General features: G+C 40.8%; 1 protein-coding gene across 6 annotated transcripts in view; it reads right to left on the reverse strand.

The window, feature by feature from the left end:
* The window catches only part of ATP11A (ATPase phospholipid transporting 11A), a 241603-nt gene that overhangs the window by 87435 nt on the left and 137895 nt on the right, over positions 1-16273 (reverse strand). For all 6 annotated transcript variants that reach the window (XM_077482875.1, XM_077482874.1, XM_077482876.1 and 3 more), the window contains exons 8-12: positions 15402-15452; positions 15214-15278; positions 10978-11059; positions 8259-8409; positions 7812-8009 (exon numbers count right to left, since the gene is read on the reverse strand). In XM_077482875.1, the coding sequence (XP_077339001.1) occupies positions 7812-8009; positions 8259-8409; positions 10978-11059; positions 15214-15278; positions 15402-15452 (547 nt within the window). The remainder of the gene's footprint in view (positions 1-7811; positions 8010-8258; positions 8410-10977; positions 11060-15213; positions 15279-15401; positions 15453-16273) is intronic.

The raw sequence follows: 16273 nt of genomic DNA on the forward strand, positions 1-16273 counted from the left end.
GGAAAGCCAAAAGGCATGGCAGACACAGGGGTCACACGTATTTGACATCATTTCCGATACGTAGCTATGCACACCGGAAGGTTTTGCCAGAATCGTATGACAAAAATCTTACTTTTCGTAGAGGACATTTTGCACTGTTGTATTCAATATTAGTTTTATGCATCAAAATGCGAACGATATGTCGTACGATAATCTGATCATGTGTACGAGGCATAAGAGTTTCAATTTGGGAACAATCAGGCAGGCCCTTGCACTACATAATTTTGGTAAATCTAAAGGAAATCGGACAACAAAGTTGTATAGCGTTTATGGGGTCTAACAATCAAATTCTGTTAAACGGAGACGGCCATACATGGATTGAAATTTGTCTGGTTCCTGTTGGCCAGCTTAGGCTGCATTCAAACCTGAGTATTTTGTAGCTCGACGCTTGAAGATACTCAAAAAGCAAAATCCTATTAATTTCAATGGCCCTTGTTCACATCTGAGTATCAATGGGGCTCATTAAAATGAATGGGATTTTGCCTGTTGAGCGTTTTTGAGCTTCGAGCTAGCCAAAGCTAACTAACATTCTGGCGCATACACACACACTGTTTTAACATATACATATTCACAGTGAGTTCCGAGAAAGAGCCAACAGGCGTAAGAGCATGTGAAAAATGACTTTGGGCCTGTGTCAATGAGGAAATGCAGCTTTGCTTTTGAGATCACTTTGATACATTGAGATCATTCAGAATACACTGACAGGTGCATCTGACTTGCGGTGGACCTCTCCCTGATCTGCTTGAAGCTGATCTATATTTCCATTATCTTATATGGGGAATTAAGCAATCCTGAACTAAGAGGCGTAACTAGAACCTTCAGGGCCCCAGTGCAAGAAACCATGAAGGGCTCCCATGACCCCTTTCTAGGGCATACATAGACATCCTCCCAGAACCCCGCTCTTGTGTGGCCCCTAGGGCATGTGTCCAGTGTGCTCTCTGACTGCTGTGTCCTTTGGACACAGCTGATTACAGATCACAGTAAAGGGCCAATCACAGCAACCCTTTACCATGTGATCAGATGATCACATGTAAACAGACTTGCTGGTTATCAGCTGTCCTTTCCTCCCACGCTGTGTCTGTGTGAGGAAAGGAGAGCCATTAACTGGCAAGACTGTCAAGTACATTGTTTACACAGATAATCGCAGATTATTAGTGCAGCTCCATCAGTGCAGCCTATCAGTACCATCTATTTGTGTTCATCAATGCTGCCTATTATTGCCCAGTGCCACCCATCAGTGCTCATCAATGCCGCCCATCAGTGCTCATCAATGCCGCCCATCAGTGCTCATCAATGCCGCCCATCAGTACCCATCAGTGAAGCCTATCAGTGCTGCCTTAGCAGGACTGAGCTGAGAGCATCTCTCTCATACAGCCCAGAGCCTGCACTGACAGTTTCCCATGCACAAATGGGAGAGGAGACTCCCTCACATGGATGGGAGAGGAAAGAGCAATCTGCTCCTTCTCCTCCCGCCGCTCTGCTCCTGTATGTCCACCGCGGGGGGGGGGGGGGGGGTGAAGCCCAACAACTGAATGACCACATTTAGTTTCACAATTCCTTAGGTTCACACAGAATGGGAGGGGCAGGAGGAGGAGAAACAAATCTGCTCTCTTCTCTCTCATCTGTGTGAGGGAGGAGGGAGGGGGGGACTGTAAGTGCAGGCTCTGGGCTGTATGAGAGAGACACTCTCAGCTCAGAGCCCTGCGGCCAGCAACCCCACTGGGGCCCCCCAACAGTGGCTGAATACCAGGGCCCAGTTGCAAGTGTGACTTTTGCCACCCTGGTAGTTCTGCCACTGCCTGACGCAAATAAAACCTGTGAATAATGGCCCTAAAAAGGATTTTTTTTGTAGTTCTACGTTACTTACAAACCTCTACAAAACTATAATTTTTTTGTAAAAGTTTAGTTCTACTTTAAGATTCCAGCTTTCATTCTTCTAACACAAATTAGAAAAAGATAGTTAACATTTGACTGGAAAACATTTTTCTCCAGTTTTATATGCGTGGTCTGTCACGTGCGCACTGATAAAATCTTCAACCTTCTTCCTTTATGATGTGAGAAAGGAGATACAGGTACTCATATAAAACCAAGTGCAGCAGGCAAACGTTTTAGCCATATAAAAAGGGACAGGACAAAGAAGGACATGCTAGAACTATAAAACAAAAATCGATGTATATGCAAGTATCTGCCTTTTTTTCTCTTTACCCAGCCATCAAAACAGGAAGAGAAGGTAGATAGAGAAATATTAATGAGCACAAGTACTTCAGTAGAATTTTGCAATGTATTTTAAAATACACTAGGGAATGCAAAACAGTCAGATAACATTCTTAAACTGCTCTAGTGCTAAAATGTTTCTTTCATTGAACAATGCCCAAATGACACCAGATGACAACCTGAATTTAAACTTTGCCTACACTAAAACAACATCTTCAATCAAACTATTTAAAAAAAGCAAAGCTCTGCAAAATGTATGCACTTCTGATGAATGCCTTCTGTTATGTTTCTGGTCTCTCCTGATGTCCTCGGTCCCCATGATGTATCAGATAGGGGCCTTTTCTTAAAAAAAAAAAAAAAAAAAATTGATATTTTAAATTCCTTGTGCTCTACACAAGTACAGCCTGATCCAAAATAGCATTGCTAGGGATTATACTGGAAGATATTCCCCCAGTTGAAGCGCATGTGATGTGGTTGAGAACTATGTATATGGCTCGCAAACTTATACTACAAAAATGGATATCAAACTATCCACCAATGATAGATCAATGGATCAAAGCAATTAATCTTAATTTAAGATGAGAGGGACTGGCATGTAAAACATAGGAGATGTCCTGAAAAATTCGTAAAGATTTTGTAAACAAAAAAAATGTTTTTTAAAGATCTGGCACTGGTAGTTAGTCTCCAATCTGCGTAATCAGTTGAGTATATTTATGATATGGAAAATTAATAAAGAGATATAATCTTGGAGGGAAATGACATAATAATATATGTATGTACCATTCGGGTAAAATGTGAAGGGGAGGATTGAAATATGGTTTGATGAGCATAAATATGAAAGTGTGAGGTGTGTTTTTTTTTTCTTTTTTTGGTATCGATGTTGAGAGGGGTTATGTGATGGGAATGTTATATGTGTTCTTTTGTTGTATAATTATATTATTATTATTTTATTATTATTATTATACACAATTTATTTAGCGCCAACATTTTATGTAGCGCTTTACAATGTATGGGGGGGGGGGATAACACAATTATAATACAGTTCAATACAAAAGGGTACAGGAGGGCCCTGCTCGGAGAGCTTACATTCTAAAGGGAGGGGGTGATGGTACAAAAGGTAATAGCTGCAGAGAATGATTTGATGGGGGTGGCTCGGGGACAGTTAGGTGGGTGTGGGATAGGTGTCCCTGAATAAATGAGTTTTCAGGAATCTCCTAAAGGTGGACAGGGTAAGGGCTGATCGAACAGACTGGGGCAGGGAGTTCCAGAGGATGGGAGAGGCTCTGGAGAAGTCTATTTATATATTATTTATATATATAATTATATACGGTATATATATTTTTCAATCGAATAAAACAGCCGGATACCAAGGTGCAAAGAACCAAAAAGACGGTAAAGCATGCAAAATAGGCTCAATGTCGCATTAGGAAAGTGATTTAGATCAGCATCTTTTAAAAATATGTTAGTTTCAAAATGCATACAATTGGAATTTGCATCTTACTGGATAGGCAAGTTAGGGTGCCGATATACACACAAATGCTTGAAAAGTACCTGATTACATTCTTGTATCAACTGAGCAAAGATTTGACCTTGGAGGGCTGTCCAACAAGGCATTAAGAATTGTTTCTAGTCATGGGAAGTGCAGATTCAAGCACACTGAGATTTATCAAAAAACAGAAGCAGCCACTAATTGTGCTCCTTTTATAGGGAAAACAGAATGTGGGACATCAATGTTGTCACACAGCAAAACTAAACAGGAGCAGTGAGATAAATTGCATGGAAGGTTCATTACAAGGTTACAGTTCGAGTCATAAATTCCTCACTTGGCCGCTCTGTAACACTGTACTACATGAAAGCTGATCCTTAACACTTTTTAATTATGCATCTATGTGAAAAATCGGTCTCATTTTCAGTAATAAATCTATTCCACATGTTGCAAATCTGTTGCAGTTGGTTACCCAGGAAAACAGACACACCTGGGTCATAAAAACACTGTAAACCAGTCTCAGAGACTTTGCTAAGTGCTATATGGCAGGTAACATGATTTTTGTCTAAATGTGGCACTGATTTGCTTGATAACTGTCCCCCCAATGTGTATTTTACCAAATTTGCTCACTAACATCCATCAGTGTAGTCAGAGTGCCAAGGACATTGAAGATAGATGGATGTCTCACCATCCATTTTTTTTGGCTACCTTACAACATTTATAAAAAAAAGTAACAAGAATGTTCTCCGAGTCAAGACCAAGCCCATAATAACCAATAAGATCCTTTGTTAATTTTATTAAAAAATAAATGATTGAATGTATTTGGTTGTAAATAATTTTTAGTTACAGTACTAGGGGGGAACCAAAATGCATAGACAAATCTACTGTTCAAACATGTTAATCTTCAGTGATTATTTATTTTTTTCATTTATTTCACGTACTTATATAGCGCTGTCAAGTTATGCAGCGCTTTACATATACATTGTACATTCACATTAGTCCCTCTCTCAAGGAGCTTACACTCTAAAGTCCCTAACTCACATTCAAGGGACAATTTAGACAGGATCCAATTAACCTACCAGCATGTCTTTGGAATGTGGGAGGAAATTGGAGTACCTGGAGGAAACCCACCCAGGCACAGTGAGAACATGCAAACTCCAGCCAGGTAGTGTTGTGGTTGGGATTTGAGCCAGCGACCCTTTTTACTGCTAGGCGAAAGTGCTATCCACTACACCAGCGGTCATCAACCGTGTCCTCAGGGCCCACTAACAGGCCAGGTTTGCAAGATAACTGAAATACATTGCAGGTGATATCATTTGCTGCTCAGTGATTGCTTTATTCTAGTCTGCAACTCCACAAGGTAATACATAAAACCTGACCTGTTAGTGGGCCCTGAGGACATGGTTGATGACCACTGCTCTACACCACTGTGCCGGCCAGCAATAGGTGTATAACCTGTAGGGACTTGTCTAACCAAAAGGTAAAAAAAATTAAAAAAACAAATCTAGAAAAAGGAAACGTAGACAGCTATCATGAAGGCGGATAAACAGAAATGTAACACTGTAGGGAATAAATCACAAGGGACTGCTGAAAGACACAAACACCATGATGTGGTATAACCTCTGGGCTTAAGAAATGCTATATTGTAATACAGCAGAAGAAAAATGCATTTAGCATGTTAATATAATCATAATGTGTCACAGATATACAGATATAGCCACTACATCCTAATCAGCGTGCAACTACGTAGAATAAAGATCAGGATTTGTAATGTTAATCTGTTAATTTAAAACAGCCTTCAGAATTCTAAGGGCTCATTACAATGAGTGTTGTAGTCAAGCAATGCATTCTCCTTCCCAATGCATGCAGCTGTATTTGAATAGAAAACGCAGAATTTGACAAGAAAAGGATGCATTTGGCCTGCTTTGTCTGCAGTTCAAACACACCTTTATAGGACACGAGGCACAACGTAAAGCAGGTCAGTATAGCCTTTGAACTGCTCTGTGTATTATTCAATAAAAAATCCATGGCATTTTGCCGATCTGCCAATTTATATCACATGCAGGAAAACAATGCCTGTGCCCAACACCCATGAGCCCAAATCATGTTTTGAAAGACCAACACACAGAAAATAAGAGTCAATGTACAAAATGTGACATCAAGAAATTACAACATACATAAAATCTTGGATTCCGAGCATAATTCGTTCCAGAAACATGCTTGTAATCCAAACCACTTGTATATCAAAGTGAATTCCCCCATAAGAAATCATAGAAACTCAGATGATTCATTCCACAACCATTTATTCATAGGTCCTTCAGTTTATATTCCATATAAAAAGATTATAACAATGCAATAGGTTGTGTAGCCATAAAAGGTCCATCCACAAATGGAAGCCTCCACAAGGGGATTAGAAGCAAAATCCAGCAGGAGCTACAGAGTTTAACCCTTTCATGGTCATTACTGATATTTGGTGTTTACAAGTTAAAATCTGTATTTTTTGCTAGAAAATTACTTAGAACCCCCAAACATTATATGTATTTTTTAGCAGAGAATCTAAAGAATAAAATGGCGATTGTTGCAATATTTTATGTCACACGGTATTTGTGCAGCAGTGTTTTAAACGCAACTTTTTGGGAAAAGGGACACTTTCATGAATTAAAAAAAACAAAACAGTAAAGTTAGCCCAATTTTTTTGTATAATGTGAAAAATGATGTTACACCGAGTAAATAGATACCAAACATGTCATGCTTTATAATTGTGCGCACTCGTGGAATGGCGACAAACTACGGTACCTAAAAATCTCAATAGGTGGCGTTTTCATTTTTTTTTTACGGTTACTAGGTTAGAGTTACAGAGGAGGTCTAGTGCTAGAATTATTGTTCTCGCTCTGACGATCACAGCGATATCTCAAATGTGTGATTTGAACACCGTTTACATATGCGGGAGTGACTTCCGTATGCGCTTCCCTTGCTGCGCGAGCTCGCGGGGACGGGGGCACTTTAATTTTTTTCTTATTTATTTTTATATTAATAAACTGTGTTTTTTGATCACTTTATTGCTGTCACAATGAATGTAAACATCCCTTGTGACAGTAACAGGTGGTGACAGGTATTCTTGAATTCTTTATGGAGGGATCGGGGGTCTAAAAGACCCCAAATCCCTCCTTTGCACTTCAAAGTATTCAGATCGCCGTTTTCGGCGATTCTGAATACTGTATTTTTTTTTTTAAACCGGCGCCATTGTCTGCCGAGTAAACAGGAAGTGACGTTGTGACGTCGCTTCCGTGTTTACAATCAGGAGGCTGGAACAAAGCCGTTTCTGGCTACCTTCCAGTCTGTGGCTAGCAGCTGAAAGTGGCGGTTCGTGAATCGGGTGTCCCCTTGGGAGGCCCATTCAGAGCAGCGGGAGGGGTGGGACGTCCCCTCCCGCTCCCCCGGGATAACAGCCGAGCGGCTTTTAGCCACATCAGTTGTTGTACCTGGAATGCCGATCACCTTCTCTAAAAAACGGTACCAGGATGATGCCTGCAGCTGCGGGCATCATTCCAGTATAACCCCCGAAAGCCGAGTACGCACATCTGCGTACGCTGGGCGGGAAGGGGATAAAAGAGAAGAGAGGCACCTCTAAGTGTAGCAATATGTTGCTAAATGTTGTACCTTCATTAAATGTAACCATATTGCTACACTTAGAGGCACCTCTTTTCTCTTTTATACTAAATTGTGACATGACGCTACTTGTATATCAAGACATCGCTTATATGTCAAGTCAAAATGTATTAAAACATTTTGCTTGTCTTGCAAAACGCTCTCAAACCAAGTTACTCTGAAGCCAAGGTTTTACTGTAACAAATCTGAAATAACAACCATCCCTGGCAAGCCTTATGTAGGCCTAAAATGGATAAGAAAGCAAATGATGACAACAAAGACTCTAAATATCTCAGCTTCTGGACATGTATGGGTAATTGTGCACACTTATGTAAATATTAGTGTCTTTACATAACATGCCATTTTTCCTTTCCATTTTTTTTATCATTTATTTATTTTTTAGAGATATGCATTGTTTTTTTACCTGTCCAAGCTCTTCGTTTAGATCAGAGGTGTTTACCAGAGGACCTTCTCCGATTGTCTCATCAAACATCTCCTCATCCCATGTGAGGAAATAGGAGCCCAGGAATTTCTGCATTTCCACTGTGACGTACATGGAGACGGGAATAATGTAGTTGAAAAGGACCATAAAAGCCAGAAAGTCTGTGAATGCTCTGATTAACTGCAATGACAGAAAACAGACAAAAAAAAAATTGTTTTTTCAACACATAAAATCATTTTCCCATTAAGCGCAACTAAATACATAAAAAGGAAACATCGTAGAGACCCCAAGAAGACATAAAAGAAGACAAGAGAAGGAAAGAAGACAACACAAGTTTCAGAAGAAGACAGAAAAGGAAATGGAATCGGTGAAGGGGGGAGACAAGCAGTTCTGAAGTGGACAAACTAAATGAACACAATGTTTTCTTACCAAGTGTCTTTGTCTTTCAGAGTCTGTCTTTTGGTTGTACCAAGGCTCATCCCGGGAAGCCTCACTCTGCCATACATATTTCAACACAGTGTTTATTAAAGCTTTACTGATGAGAATACACAGGTAGACTATAAGGTAGGCATTCATTGACCTAGAAGGAAAATATCAAGTCATCTGTGAGCTTTATTTGGCTCCTTGTTATACAGAAAATACATCTGTATGTATATGTTATTTTTAGTTATTAATATCCGGGAACAGCATGACAGCTTAGAAAGGATATTCTTAGCCATACTAGAATTATGGATTAAACATACTGGAGGTTATTTACTAAAACTGGAGCATGCAAAATCTGGGGCAGCTTTGCATACAAACCAATCAGCTTCCAGGTTTTATTGCCAAAGCTTAACTGAACAAGCTGAAGTTAAAAGGTGATTGGCTACCTTGCACAGCTGCACCAGATTTTGAGAGCACCTGTTTTAATAAATCTACCCCACTGTGCGTCTCAGCGCAAAGCACTGGACTTACAAAGGCAGCACTGGGGATGGCTCAGGTAAGCTGATAGTTTGTTTCTTGTGTACATTGTATGCATGCGTGCCCCACTGCGAACATCAAAAACTTCGCAGAAAAGCCTAAACAAGAGCGTGAAATTGTGTTTTTTTAAGTCAAAAGTGGTTCTTAATTGCCAGTGCATGGAAAATGTCCCCCTTACATACTTCCAGTATTTACTGCTGACCAAAGCTGTAATATTAGATAGTATACATATAGACACATACAATACATCTGCGGAGACTGAAATAATAATGTTACTAAACCCACAACTGTACAATCAATCTGTATATGCAATAAAGCATGCTCGTTATGCTCACTGTGGAACCCAAGGGGTTAATCCTTTGCATTGTGTAAAAAGGCTGTTTGATGTTGTATGCTCAGATCCTCCCCTCCCTCCCTGCACTGCCCCCCCTGGAGAAGTCTGGATAAGACAGAGATTTTGGAGTCAGGCTGCACATGCTCAGTTTGATGTGTATTGCTAGAGAGATTTTTTTTTTCTTAGGAGAGTGCATGTGATCAGCACAGGGCCAATCAGCACTGTCCAGACAGAGGGTCAGGAGCCCTGCAGCTTCAAAGGACAGCTCATTGAAGTATGAAAACGCCTCCTACAAGCTTCAGCAGGAATCACAAGAAATCAAAAGACTGCTATATACTGCTGATGAGAAAAGTACTGTGGGAGACCAGATATAGTGAATGCAGGGTCCTGGGTTTAGTAACACATTAGATACACTAATGCCTCGTACACATGTTGGATGTAAGCTTGTTGGCTGAAAGTCCAACCGTGTGTATGCTCCATCAAACATTTGTTGTTGGACTTTCCACCAACAAATGTTGGCTAGCAGGTTCTCAAATTTTAAACCAACAAAACTTTGTTTGTCAGACTTTCCGATCGTGTGTACACAAGTACGTCGCAAAAAAGTTCACGTATGCTCGGAATAAAGTACAAGCCGGAAGCGCTCAGTCTTGTAAAACTAGCGTTCGTAATGGAGATATGACATGACTACTGAACTTCCTTTTTAATCGGCTCCTCATATGTCTTTTACGTCACCACGTTCATAATTGTTGGCCAACATTTGTGTGACCGTGTGTATGCAAAAATCCACGGTTTTGTTGTCGGAAAGTCCGCTTGCGTGTACGCGGCATTCCAATTTAACACAACAGAATGTACAAGCTAGCAGAAGGAACGGTAATGTGTGGCAGAACAAGCGCATATTCAACACACCCAAATGTGAAATACCTGCAGCGGTGGAGGAGCAGCAAAGGCACACGATTTGAAGACAAGGGCTGCAGGGAAAGCAACTATGGGAGATTTTCTGTTAGGAAGTGTGCTTAGTTTACAAGTGACCTTGTAGCGACAATCATTTTAAATGATTGTCATCTTAAAATAAAAGAAAATGTATAATATATCCGCACCACAGATATGGGATCTAATTAGTTTGGATCAGCAGCTGGTACTATAATCACAATATATGTGAAGAAAAATGTCAATTCAAAAAAGAGAAGTGTGGGAAGCCAAAAAAAACAAACTTTTATACTCACTTATATGGCTGCAGTAATGGATTGAGCTGTTCCCCGCTGGCTCTACATCAAGAACTGAGTGATCAAAGACTGCTGATCGCTTAGTTCTCGGATCCGCTCTGAGTGCTCTGCCCCTCCAGCACTCACTGAAGCACCGAACTGTGGAGGGGGTGGGAGCAGCTGGCTCAGGCTCTTGATGTTGAGCCAGCTGTCAGTCAGGTCATTTGGGTGGATCCGGACATCATGACCGGCTCTGTGACGTCAGACAGCAGGCTTTAGTCTGCTTTTGGCTGAATCTGGATCACAAGGGTGCAGAACTAATTGCAGTCCTGTAACCCACATTAAAAGGGAGTTTTGGCCATACTTGTCCTTTAATTCAGCACAGTCTTTACTAAACTGAAATCTTTAAAAAATAAACCACAACCCTTTACAAACATTATATTTACCTACTCTGACTGACAACTCATGGGACCCCCTGGGCAATAGGATATTATGGGGCCCCTGGGCAATAGGAGATTATGTGGGGGCCCCCAGGCAATAGGACACAATTTTACTAGTGTATGGCCAGCTTTAGATTGAGGTTATCGTTCAGCAACATAGCTAAATTGTTACATGCAACAACAGTCATAAATAATGCAGTAGAACACTTTACTTTTCAACAGCAGATCTTTTCTGTGATTTGGATTGGTAATTTAAAGCCATCTTGGTTTCCATTCCAGTGTATATAGCGACACCTAGAATTAGAGAAGAAGAGTAAAAGGAGATTGTTACTTGAGACCAGCAAACTGAAAAATCTACTGAACTCAATCCATCCAAAGGACAAGCCCTCATCACAGAGTGATTTAAGGCTATCCAAAACTAGACATTCACAAGGGAATTCACTGCTGCTCTCTGTTGAATTGGGAAGCCTACATTGGTTTAGATAAACAAAGAAACATAAGCTTACTAATCTTTTAATATATTAGTCTGTGTTTGTCAGCAAAAATACAGAACAAAAGGAAAAACTGTAACATCTAGCCACCCAGCTACTGCAGAATTCTCTGTACCAGCGTTCACTGGCACTCAGTGTAACTGAGAACAATGCCACTACTTTGGTGATGCTGAAAGCTCTTGCTCCTCTAATCTGGACAATGTGGACAAGAGCATCCAGGCAGCCAGTCTATAACGTTCTATATATATTTTAGAGGGTGGTTGTAAATTAGGGCAATCTCTACAGGTATATACAGGTTTACATGAGAAAAACAAAACAGTGTGTCTGATGAAAAGGCTACGTCTGGAACAAGTACATGGAGGAACTTCTTCCAAGGCTAACTTGATCCCCATGTAAGGCTTAAAGCCTAGTACACACAACGAGATTATCCGGGGAATGATCGTCCAGATTTTTTTTGGATGCCAATCTCCATATTGAAAACAAATAGGTTACTAAAGTACGAAAATTATTGTATGACAGAAATTTTATTTTGGAAGTGATGTAATGTGTTTTAGTGTGTTGGTATTGTATTTTCGGACAAAAACTGTACTGATGAACCACTTTCCGCCCACTATATAGCAAAATGACATCGGCAAAGTGGTTGTGTTATCCTGACTGGACGTCATATGACGTGGTCAGGATAACAAGCCGCTGCGCGCCCCAGGGGCGTTTCAGTCTGACACACCGCAACTCCGATCTAGGTAAAGAGCCTATATTAGAGACTCTTTGCCTAGATCGGAGTTGCGGTGTGTCAGACTGACACGCCCCCGGGTGCTCGTACCAATCATGGCTGATCACAATGTAAACAGGAAGAGCCGTTGATCGGCCTTTCCTTACTCACGTCTGACAGACGCGAGTAGAGGAGAGCCGATCAGTGGCTCTCCTGATGGGGGGGTCTGTACTAATTGTTTATAAGTGCAGCCCCCCTCAGATGCCCGTCCAGGGCCACCAGGATGCCGTCAGCACCACCAGGGATGGCCACCACTGATGACCACCAGGTATGCCACCCTAGACCATCAGGGAAATGCCAATTAGCGCCAATGAAAAATACCTGCCAGTGCCACCAGTGATGCCTATCAGTGAAATCTATCAGTGAAATCTATCAGTGCCAGCCATCACTGCCCATCAATGCCGCCTTTCAGTGCGCATCAGTGCCATCTATCAGTGCCACCCATAAGTACCCATCAGTGCCACCTATCAATGCCCAGAGCCACATATCAGTGCCCATCAGTGCTACCTCATCAGTGCTATTTCATTGGTGCCGTCTTATCGGTACAGCTTATCAATGAAGGAGAAAATTTACTTATTTACAAAATTGTATAACAAAAACGGAGGGAAAACTTTTTTTTTCAAAATCTTTGCAGAGGTGAATACCACCAAAATAAAGCTTTATTTGTGGGAACAAAATGCTAAAAATTTTATTTGGGTACAGTGTAGCATGACTGCGCAATTATCATTTAAAAAGTGACAGCTCTGAAAGCTGAAAATTGGCCTTGGCAGGAAGGTGCAAAAGTGCCCGGTATTGAGGTGGTTAAAACAAAAATCGTACGATCTGGTATTTTCAGGTTTGTCACTTTGGAAATATTCGAATCGTGTGTAAGGGGCTTACCACTCTTGACAAGGTTTAGCAATTTAACCCTGAAGGGGCCACCACCGCATGCTATTGTTCCTTTTTCCTGGCTTTCCTAATGTCATAGTTGTTCAATCTGTATGATAAACGGACATCCAATGGGAGTTGATTTACCTGGCTATGTGCTGATCAAGTTGCTTCTTTGTCAATTAAATTGATCTTTATTTTATAAATATTTTATATATTTGCTTCATTTTGTTTTGCTCTTACTGCCAGTTACACTGTCAATGCCTTTGAATATACACCTTTGAATATACACTCACTGGCCACTTTTTAGGCACACCTTGCCAATACCGGGTTGGACCCACTTCTGCCTTCAGAACTGCCTTAATTCTTCGTGGCATAGATTCATCAAGGTGTTCTAAACATTCCTTAGAGATTTTCGTTCATAGTGGCATGATACCATCATACAGTTGCTGCAGATTTGTCAGCTGCACATCCATTTTAAACTATAGGACAGCCCAAATTGCAGTATCGGCATATAACACGCACACACTATTTGCACTCGATTTTCAGGGTGATAAAGTGAGTGTTATACGCCAATAAATACAGTATATTTTCTTAGGCTTTTTTCTATCTCTTATCACCTGGTGATCTGGCCAGTAACACACCCCCGGTATCAGAATGCCCCCACTCTGGATGAAGGAGCACACGGGGACCTTTGGACAACGGCATTGTCAGTTTGAAGGGAGGGGAGTGTTAGAGGGACAAACAGATTTAAATGCACCAACTAATTTAAACCAAACTCCACCTAACAAATAAAAGCTGATTGTAAGCACCCATGCTAGGGTTAAATGGTTTGTCTCATCTCTATAGCTGCTACGTTCTGTTGGAGAGCTTCTATTTTGAAAAACAACCGACTTGAAAATAGAAGAAAAAGCCTAAAAAAAGAAAATGAATGCAACCACCAGATTTAAAAATTGGTAGGCTGGAATAGAATAAATTTTTGCTTTTGGGTTTATTACCACTTTATGTAAAAGTTGGTAAAGGTTAGTAGGCACAATTAGTAAAGAGCACACAGGTATTTAGTGCTCCCATCATTTCTAAAGACAGACCATCAGTACCTACCAACAACTTTCCTTGTCAGACACACTATATGGTCTGAACATAGAGGGGCAAGCATTTTTCGTGGGGTGGGGGCAACTGCTGCCCCTCTCTGCCAATCCCTTCACTGGCTTCCCCTACCCCACCTTATAAAATTCAAAATGCTAACCACAACATACAAGGCCATCCACAACATTGCTACATCACCAACCTCATCTGCAGCTATCACACAAATCGTCCCCTCCGCTCCTCCCAGGACCTCCTGCTCTCTAGCTCCCTTGTTACCTCCTCTCATGCTCTCCTTCAGGACTTCTACAGAGCCTCTCTCTGCCTCTGGAATTCCCTGCCCCGGTATATCCGATCAGCCCCTAACCTGTCCACCTTTAGGAGATCCCTGAAAACTCACTTATTCAGGGAAGCCTATCCCACACCCACCTAACAACTGTCCCTGAGCCACCCCCATCAAATCATTCCCTACATCTATTACCTTTTGTACCACCACCCTCTCCCTTTAGAATGTAAGCTCTACAAGCAGGGCCCTCCTGTACCTTCTGTATTGTGCTGTCCCCCCTCTATCATGTAAAGTGCTGCATAAATTGTTGGCGCTATATAAATCGTGTATAATAAGAATAATAATAATCATAATATAATAATGGTGCAAAGACTAATTTCTCTTTCTATTGTAATGTCAGAGAGGGAAAAAATTGTGATACAACATTTCACTCCATTCTGAGTACTTATTTATTTTACTTTCAACATATGAACCTTGATATAGGGGAAGTGTTATAGGAGAAATGTCCTTAGCAAAAGGAAAAGAAAATACCACAAAACACAAATCCTTGAAATGCTGAAGCTTTGAAAAAAAAGTTGTGCTGCCAATAACCACAATGTATGTTTCTGAAGTTAGAAAAAACTGTTGGTTTACAGGCAAAGTGCAAAATTATTATTTTCCCTTAATACGGGTGTTTGATAACAAAAAATTCAATGATTTACAGGGTAAACAAGGTTATATAAGAGCAAAAGCATGTTTGATAAATGAACTGGTATACTTATGTAAATGGATTTTTTAAATGAAACCTAAACAAAGGACAATTATAAAGAAAAAAGCCAAAGCAATATCTGACCCCCAAAAGAACTCTCTCTCCATTGTATACTACCTGTAACTATAATGTCGTGTATGAAGGTGGAAATGTACTCAGGCTCACTGTGTCAATTTACTAAACAAAATGTTCTATTTGACTTACCAAACACCCTTTCGGTGTTTTTCAGTGTGGCACCACGAAGCAACAGGTTCTCAGACCCTAGAGGCCTGAAAATTAAAGAAAAATATTGAGAAAAAAAAATAAATCACATAAAGAAAGAATACGTTGAAAAATATAACAAATACAATTCCAAACTGTAGTATTTAATTATAGAAATGTTTAGCACTAACCTGGCAATGGTGTCGTCTGTTCCACCATAAATATTTATTCGGCCAACAAACCTAAAAAATAAAAGTGCCATATACAACAAAGTTAATATGATATACAATAATTTGAATGTCCTAACAACATTACTATTGTTAATAATAATTAAAATCACGTCCTAACGATTTTATGTCCAAAAACAGTATTCCTTAAACAGTAGTGAATGCAATTGTAAAACTGATTTTCCTACTGCAGCCTAGAAAATGAAAAGCTTAAAGTGATTGGAGAGGCAGCACTCTTCAGCCCCCCTAATACTTACTCAAACCCCATTTCTATCCACCAATGAGCATGTGTGCCTCGGCCATCCTGGAATATCCCTGCTGATTGGAGGCGCCATTGGCTCCCGCTGCTGTCAAAGTCAGCCAATCAAGAGAGAGAGGGGGCAGAACCAAACTGCAGCTCAGTGTCTGAATGAACACAGGAAGCTGCGGCTCGGCTTGGGTGCCCCCATAGCAAGCTGCTTGCTGTGTGGGCACTTGACAGGTGGGAGGGGCCAAAGGCACCGAAGAGAGACCCGAGAAGAGAAGGATCAGGATCTTTAAAAATAACAAACAATACTTTAGTATCACTTTAAAGTGCCAAGAATATGAGCAATAAAATATTTTGATATCACTCACCTCTGTAGCTATAGTCATTGTAGAGGAAGGCTGAGTTCACACAGGGCCTTGTATAGGGCCATGCTTACTCACATGGGGATGCACAGGTGTGCCATTCATATCTATTGGGACACCACGACTTCACAGACACAGCCACTGTGTCCCAATATGAACTGGGTACATCCATGTAGGTGCTTCATCCCTATAGATAGCTATGAGACTGACAGCACGAGGATGCACGC

Source organism: Lithobates pipiens, unplaced genomic scaffold, assembly GCF_037356315.1.
Source record: "Lithobates pipiens isolate NorthernLeopardFrog02 unplaced genomic scaffold, aLitPip1_a1.2 Scaffold_16, whole genome shotgun sequence".
Taxonomy (NCBI): Eukaryota; Metazoa; Chordata; class Amphibia; order Anura; family Ranidae; genus Lithobates; species Lithobates pipiens.